The following is an 8,694-nucleotide window of genomic DNA, read 5'->3' as shown; positions in this document are numbered from 1 at the left end:
GCTAGGCAATTAGGGTAAAAAGGCCTCAAAGAAAAGTAGCCAGTTTCTTGGCTAAAAGTCAAAATGTCCTTGGCCTCTTAGCAACATATTCTGTTCCAAAGGCCAAAAATGTCGAAAGTATTTGGGAGCTTTCATCTAATCCTTAAAAGATTTTAGGGTTACCTCTTCAAAGAGGGGAATGTTATAGTAGCAAAAAGCCCCATTAAAAAAAAGAGAGGAGGAGGAAGAGGAGGAGGAGGAAGAAGAGGAGGAGGAGGAAGGAGAGGAGGAGGATGGGGAGGAAGAGGGGAGAAAGAAGAAAGAAAGAAAGAAAGAAAGAAAGAAAGAAAGAAAGAAAGAAAGAAAGAAAGAAAAGAATATGAAGTTATCAGAATAAAGTGATGGGGAGATATGGGACAAGTTGGATGGGAGGGAGTGGGCATGGATTGATCAAAACACCTTATATGCTTATATGCCTGTATGAAATGCTCAATAAACTATTTTTAAAAAACATATTGGTATACCAAAAATAAATAAATAAATACTAAATATTTTAAAGTAAAAAAAAAAATCAGTTGAAAGCCTGGCATAGTGGCTCATGCCTATGATCCCAGCACTTGGGAGCTAGATCAAGAGTTCAAGGTCAGCTTCTGTCATATGAATCCCTGCCTCCAGAAAGAAAAGGAGGAAGGAAGGGAAGAAGGGAGGGAGGGAGGGACGGACGGAGGGACGGAGGGAGGAAGGCCAGGCACAGTATGATAAGGCCTGGACTCCTAGTTCTGGGGAAGCTGAGACAGGAAGATCTTGAATTCAAGGCCAGCCTGAGCTACATTATGAGACCCTGTCTCAAGAATAACAAAGCAAAATGAAAGTCTATTGAAGGAATGAATGAACCCATGGCATCCTTCTCACACTTACCTTCCCTACATCTTGTGGAGCTGGCTGCAGCATCACTGAACAGGGCAGGTAGTCAGGAAACTGGGAAGAGAAAAATGAAAGCCATCTCATTCAGAGGACATTGTTCTAACCCAGTATAGAATCATCACACCAATGGGAAATGGAGATGATGAGAAAGGCACACAGAAAGACTTAATCCACCCACACTTCTGACAGCCAGCCTGACCCTGACCTGTCATTTCCAAAAGCCTCCCGTGCGCACACAGACACACAAATGAGAATGTGCACGAGGGCGTGTGTCCTATAGAAATGGGCCTTAGTGCTGTCCACCAGGAGCAAACACATCTCATCATCTGGCTCACTCATCTCATTAGCCCTAATCCTATTCAGAAAGCGTTCTGATCATTGTTACTCATCATGAAACAGAATTCTGACTAATTTTGAGGGCTTCTAGAATGCACCTTTCATGCAGCTGTTCCCCTGTTGGCCACTTACATGCTGTTTTTTCCACTATAGTGTATTCCATTGTAATGTTACAGTAAATCTCCATCTTCAAACACTTTCATGTAGTTTCAGTCCATTTAGTCCATGTGTTATATTGCCAAAAAGGCAACTGTCAAAATCACATTGTTTTCTTGAGACAAGGTCTCTCTATTTAGCCCACACTGGCTTTAAATGCTCAGGCCTCCTGCTTCCCCTCTCCGGTGGTCTGTCATTCCAGGTCTATGTCACCGTTCCTGGCTAAAAATCACATTTTGGGGGGTTGTTTACTTTTTGTTTGTTTTTCAGTGTAGGGGATCAAACCCAGGGCTTTGTGCACATTAGACGAGTATTCCATTTCCAACCCTTAAAGATCCTATTTTTATTTTTGTTCTTTTTTTTACATTTATTATTTTTATTTGATGTGTATAAGTGTATTGCCTGCATGTATGTGAGTGCACCCATGTCGTGCAGTGCCTCAGAGGTCAGAAGAGGGTGTCAGATTCCCTTGGAACTGGAGTTAAGAATGGTTTGTAGCTGTCATGTGGGTGCTGGGAATCGAACCCAGGTCCTCTGCAAGAGCACTCAGTGCTCTTAACTGCTGAGCCATCTCTCCAGCCCCTATTTTTAGTCTTTTTGAGATAGGGTCTCCCTGTAGCCCCAGCTGTCCTGGAACTCACTATGTAGACCAGGCTGGCCTTGAACTCACAGAGATCCGCCTGCCTCTGCCTCCCGAGTGCTGGGTTTTTGATACATTAAAGGTTTTTGATACATGTTCCTATGTCACCAAAAGGCTGTTGCTTCAGACTCCCTGCACAAGTGCACAGAGCACTCAGGATTAAACAACCTTTGCAAAAAGAGACTTTGCAGAATAACTGTGGTAAAACAGAGTAACATCAAATCTCACCACTCTAGTTCTTTTCAGTTTCTCGTTGGGATGGATACACTTACATATTCCATAACAGTCACCTCCATCTGGCTCCAGAACTTTCCATCATGCCAAAGGGAAGCTCTGCTTCAAACCCCATCCTCCCTTCCTCCCAGGCCAGAAGAACCTGCCCGGTACTTTCTGTTAAAATGAATGGAACCATTCCCAGGGCCTGGTGAGTGTGGGACTATATGATGATGCTGTGTGTCCTTTCGTGCCTGGCTTCTCTCAAGTGGTACCATGTTCATGGGGTTTGTCTGTGCTCTCATAAGGGCTGTGCTTTGTGGCTTTTTAAAGCACATCACTTTGAGGAGCGTGCTTGCATCCACAAAATAAGCAGACATGCAAACGGGCTGCAGAAGCTCCCATACCCAGCTCTTGCCCAGGGCTTGGGTTTTACTGGGTGAGACATGGGCCTCAGAAGAAGTGAGGCGGCAGAGCCCCAGGGCCCACACTGTGGGCAAGGCTTAAGGTGACAAAACAGGACCAGAGTGGTATAATCCAGGGGTAGAGCACTTGCCTGCTCTATGTAAGGACCTGATTCAATCCCCAGCACCATGGGGGGAGAATGGAGCAGGATGACATTCTGCCAAGTTCTCCTGTCCTACAGGGCCTTGCTTAGATGCCCTGGGGTCACTTCCACCATTTCCTTTTAGAGCTAAGTGAGGGAAGAAAGAACACATGGGCTCATCTAATTAGGTGGTCAGACAAAGGAAACACATCTCAAGGGCAGGTTAAAATGGTGCCTTCAGAGACAGAGAGGCTATTTTCATAGAGTTCAAAAAAGAGTCATAGACCATGCAATCTAGAATTTCATTCAAGGGTACAATTTACAAGCCCACAGATGTGGTCCTCCCTCTGCCCCTTCTCTGTGCCCCATTCCCATCATAAGGTACTATGGGTAATGAGGGGCACTGCTAGCTTGCTTTCTTGGGTTAAAGAGGAGGGTGTCTGGAGGGGGCAGGCAGGGTCAGAAGCACTCACCGTGAGGAGAAAAGGGTATGTGTTGTCCCCCAGCTTCTTGATCAGGCTCTCTTGGAGTGGGGTGGGGGTGCTCGAGGCCCCCACAGGTGGGTATACCTGGACCCGAGAAAAGTACAGATCCCTGCAGAAGGTCAGGCCAATCACATCGATATCTTCCTGGCCATAGCGGAAGGCGCAGGTCAGAGTGACGTACACTGGGAAGAAGACGCAGAGGGGCTGGACTTGACCCAGTACACAGGCCCCATCTACCCCGGCCACTCCCACTGGGCTAAGCCGGCAGCAGAGTGACACCACACTCAGTCCAGGCTTTACTATCTGAAAGGGATGAGAGAGCTGTACAAGGAAGGAGTGGCTGGCACGCAGCAGCACCTTCCCGCCGTTAGAGTTCATTATCCTAAACAGCCATCACAGGATGGGGAGGCGTCTCCCTGGCAACCACATTATTTTGCCAGGATGGTAAAAATCTGTGGATAGGACTGTGAGATGGTTCAGTGAGTAAAGGCATTTGCCACCAAGCCTGAACCAGAGTCCAGTCCCTGGGACTCACATGATGAGAGGAGAGAACTGACTCCTGACTACTGACAAGTAGTCCTCTGACCTCCACATGTGCACTGTGGTATGTGTGCATTCCCACACATATACATGTATGTTCATATAGAGACAATAAAAATGTTATATACATATATATTTATATATATATTTTTTAAATCTGTGGACAGACATGTACAGTCCACCTGGCTTTACTATTCCCTCCATCCCCACCCCCCTTTCTTGGTCCACCAGCTTAGGGATCTGTGGGGAAATCTGAAGTAGTACTAGCTTGCTTTCTGTGTTAGAGGGGAGGCTGTCTGGCGGGAGTAAAGGGTGAAGGCAGGAGCCAGAGAAACAGTACCAGGAGCAAACACGTGTGTCTGAGCCAGACGAGGGCTGAGAGAACAGTCAAAGGGACCCAGGCTAGGTGGGGTGGCAAAATAAAAGCTGAGGTTTTTCGTTAGAAACTTCTTTAGAGCACAGTGCTCTGAAGCATATTAAGCATTCTCTAAATCACCACTTTTGACAATTCCAGTGTGTGCCCCAGTTTGTGAAGGGTCACAGCATATGTTCTGAAGAAGACAGGCAGTGTGTGGTTCTTGACCGTAAGACACATCAGAAGCTGCACCACAAGGCCTCAGTAGCTCTTAGTTGATGATTTTTGTCTGCGACAGTCCCAAGGCCAACTGCCCCTTAACTGCTGACTTCAAAGAAGCACTGACCACTCTTGAAGCCCTCCTTTGAGGTTAGAACCCGAGGAAGGTGCCCACAGCAGGCTTGGACTTCTGCCTGTACTGGCTAGGCAGTGGCCTTTGTTGATAACTGGCTCCCCGTGTGGTGGGGAGCAGGGGCTGGTGGGGCTCAAGCCAGAGGGGAGCAGAGAACCCGGAAAGATGGGGAAATAGAGGAGAGTGATTTCCTGCCCTGTTCCTGCCGTGCTTCCCTCCACCCCGAGCTGTAGGCAGCTCACACCTGACATATTCCAGTGGGCACATCTGAGGTTTAGAACAATGCCTGTGGTTGCCAGTAGCAACCACTGCAAAGGCATATTTAGAATGGAACTGAGTCAGCGACATTATCATAGGCATAGCTGGAATCTGTTCTAATTCAGTGTGTGCAGCTGTCATTAGTAACAAATGACTTGCCCCACACATTGCAACCACCAGAAATCTCAAGGGCGCAGTGACACTGTGGCTCAGAACCATCTCCAGGAAGTACCAGAATAAATTCTGGGTTTTATTCCTTCGCCTCCCAAGCAGGCATGGTTCCCCACACAAAGGCCTCCTTCCCAAAGCCAGCCAGAAGACCAGGCCCTTACTGCCAGGAGGATGAGCGAGGGGCTCAGCTCACCTTTCTTTCCCTTCACAAGCTCAGGATCCACCAATACAACACCATCTAAACAAAGGAGAGAAAACCCAGAGAGTGAGAGCAAGAAAACCAGGCATTTTCTGACAAATTATGTGCAGTGTGGTGTCTTTTGCTTTAATTAATTAATTTTTATGCGTATTACTGTTTTGTCTGCACGTATGCAAGTGCACCATGTGTGTTCAACGCCTGTGGAGGCCAGAAGACAGCACTGAATCCCCTGGAACTGGAGTTAACAGACAGTTGTCAGTTACCATGTGGGTGATGGGAAATGAAACCAGGTCCTTTGACTGCAAGAGCAGCCAGTGCTCTTAACTGCTGGGTCATCATCTCTCCAGTCCTGCTTTTATTTATTTTGGGGGGAGTTGCTAGGAGGTGGTTGAGACAGGGTCTCATGTAGTCCAGGCTAACTTTGAACTCACTGTATACCTAAGGATAACCACAAATTCCTGATCCTCTTGCCTCCATCTGCTAGGTACTAGGGTTACAGGTATGAGCCACTCCCTGGCTTGCTTTTATTGTTTTGTTTTTGAGACATGGTTTTGCTATGTAACTGAGGCTGGCCTTGAACTCACGATCCTCTTGTCTCAAGACACCCCAATTGCCAGGATTATAGGGGTGCCACTATGCCTTGCTGCAGGATGGCTTCTAAATATGCAAGTAATTTTTAAAACATTTTTATGTTTTACATTTATTTATGTTTATTGTATGCACATGTATGCATGTGGTAGGGGGTATGCATGCATACTATGGTGCATGCACAAAGGTCAGAGGACAACTTATGGGAGTCAGTTGTCTTCTCCCATCATGTAGGTTCCAAAGATAGAACTCAGATCATCAAACTTGAGAGCAGAAGACTTCACCCACTGAGCCATCTTGCTGGCACCTAAACTATTCTTTGTAAGAAAAATTTTTTTTTTTTTGGAGACAGGGTCTCCTTGTAGCCACAGCTAGCCTGGAATTCATTAGGTTGAGCTGGCCTTGATCTCACAGAGATCAACTGCCTCTGCTTCCCAAGTGCTAGGATTAAAGGTGTGTGCCACCATGACCAGCCTGCCAGAAAATTATAAAGGGGAATTAAGCAAAGAGAAAGTAATCCAGATTTCTACTATTCAAAGAAGTCAATGACTGTCCTATTGTCAAGGTATTGGTGCAGGCTGGGGAAATGGCTCATTGGGTACAGCGCTTGTCGTATAAGTGATGACCTAAGTTCAGATCTCCAGAACCTACACAAAAGCTGGACGCAGTAGTGCAAGGGTCCATAACCCAACATGCCCTTACTAGAGATGGGAGACAGAGGCAGGAGGACTTCAGGAAGCTTGCAGGTCAGTGGCCCTGGCATATGCAGTAGTAAACAAGGGAGACCCTGCCTCAAACAAGGTGGAAGGCCGGACCTCTACCTGAGACTGTCCTCTGACCTTGACCTGTGTGTGCCCACACTCACACACACAGACACAGACATACACACACACACACACAATATTGGTATAAATTTTTTTGCCAGGAATATATACATTTCCCCCCGCTTTCTTTTTGCTGTACTGGAGTTTAAACCCAGGGCCTTGGGCATGTTGGGCAGGTGTTCTACCACTGAGATAGCCCACCCTATATACATTTATTTGTGTGAAGGTATTTACTAAACCTTAAATTAAAACCCTCCTGTAAATACTGTCCCTTAACTGCTTTTCTGTGGTCGTTTTGCTTTTTGTTTGTTTTTTGCTTTTTTGGACACAGGGTCTCTCTGTGGTCCCAGCTGGCCTGAAACTCACTGTGCAGACCAGGCTGGGCTCAATCTCAGAGATTCGCCTGCCTCTGCCTCTCAAGTGTTGGGATTAAAAGCATGCACCACCACACCTGGTACTTAAATGTTTTCTTTTTTTATTTATTTATTTTCATTTAATGTGTATGATTGTTTTACCTGCATATATGTAAGTGCACTCATGTGTGCAATGCCTGCAGAGGCCAGAAGAGGGTGTCAGAGCCTCTGAAACTACAATTACAGATGGGTGTTAGCCACCATGTGGCTTCTGGGAATTGTGTCCTCTGCAAGAGCAGCCAGGGCTCTTAACTGCTGAGCCATCTCTCCAGTCCCTTAACTGTTCTCTTTATTCAACTATATATCTTAAACATCTATTCTTATGTAAATCATATGTACAAACACATACACACTGCATTTTACTTCATTGAATGACATACCACAATTTTTTATTTTTTATTTTTTAAGTCTTTTTGAGACAGGGTCTCCCTGTAGCCCCAGCTGTCCTGGAACTTGCTATGTAGATCAGGCTGGCCTCGAACTCACAGAGATCCACCTGCCTCTGCCTCCTGAGTGCTGGGATCAAAGGTGTGTGCCACCACGCCCAGCATATCATAATTTTTTAATCCACCTTCTGCATGAGGCCATTTAGGGTTAATTTTCCTCAATATAATTAATACTGTGATGAACATCCTTAGATACAACTATACCTTGATTAAAAAATTATAGAAGGACTAGGGAGATGGCTCAGCAGTTAAGAGCCCTGGCAAGGACCCGAGTTTGCATCCCTAGAAACCACATGAATGCCAGATAGGCCTGGTGCTTGCCTGTAATTACAGTTCCAGAAGGCACAGGCAGGGAACCCCCAGAGCAAGCTGGCTAGCAAAGATCCTCCACATAGGCCAGCTCTGGGTTTGAATGAGAGATCCAGCCTCAATGAACATGGTAGAAGAGCCATGAAGGATGATCCCAACACCAGACTCAATCTCCACAAGTACACACACACACACACACACACACACACGCATGCCCACCCAAATATAGATTGGTCTCCATACATGCAAAAACATGCATTCACAACATGTGCATATCACACACTCATGAAAAATGGAAAAAGAGAATTATCAGATGTGGGACTTGAGAAATGGCTCAGTGATTAAGACACTGGCTGCTCTCACAGAGCACCCGGGTTCGAGTCCCAGGACCCACATGGCAGCTAACAACCGTCCACAACTCCAGTCCCAGGGGATCCGAGGTCCTTTTCTGATCTTCATGGGCACTGCATGACACAGGTGCACTCACATACATGCAGGCAGTACATGCACACATAAAATAAAAATAAATAAAATATTTTTTAAGAGAATTTTCAGATGTGGTAGTGCATGACTATAATGCTAGCACTTGAGAAGCAGAAGGAGAATCAGGAGCCCAAGGTTACCCTCAGCTACACAGTGAGTTACAGACCAGCCTGAGCTACATAATGCTCTGCCTTAACAAACAGAATTGGATTTGGCTGTTGGTAATATATTATACGTTAGCAGATAACCTTATAGAAAGGGTTTTGCCTAAGGACATTAAACAAATTTATTTGTTTGTTTATTTATTTACTTATTGTATGCACTTGTGCCATAGTGCATGTGTGGAAGTCAGGAGACAACATGCAGGAGTCTATTCTTTCTTTTCACCATGTGGGTTCTGGAGATCAAATTCAGGTCATCAGGCAGCCCTTAAGGGCCCACTGAGCCATCTTACTGACCCCATAAGAACATTTCTA

General features: G+C 45.9%; 1 protein-coding gene across 7 annotated transcripts in view; it reads right to left on the bottom strand.

Moving 5' to 3' along the window:
• Sag (S-antigen visual arrestin) overlaps nt 1-8,694 on the bottom strand; it is a 46,099-nt gene that overhangs the window by 28,406 nt on the left and 8,999 nt on the right. For all 7 annotated transcript variants that reach the window (XM_008838110.3, XM_008838113.3, XM_029565958.1 and 4 more), the window contains exons 4-6: nt 5,150-5,194; nt 3,269-3,462; nt 898-957 (exon numbers count right to left, since the gene is read on the bottom strand). In XM_008838110.3, the coding sequence (XP_008836332.1) occupies nt 898-957; nt 3,269-3,462; nt 5,150-5,194 (299 nt within the window). The remainder of the gene's footprint in view (nt 1-897; nt 958-3,268; nt 3,463-5,149; nt 5,195-8,694) is intronic.

Source organism: Nannospalax galili, unplaced genomic scaffold (assembly GCF_000622305.1).
Source record: "Nannospalax galili isolate Female #2095 unplaced genomic scaffold, S.galili_v1.0 scaffold1138, whole genome shotgun sequence".
NCBI lineage: Eukaryota > Metazoa > Chordata > Mammalia > Rodentia > Spalacidae > Nannospalax > Nannospalax galili.
The sequence above is the reverse complement of the archived record's forward strand: the minus strand, read 5'-3'. Positions and strand labels throughout refer to the sequence as shown.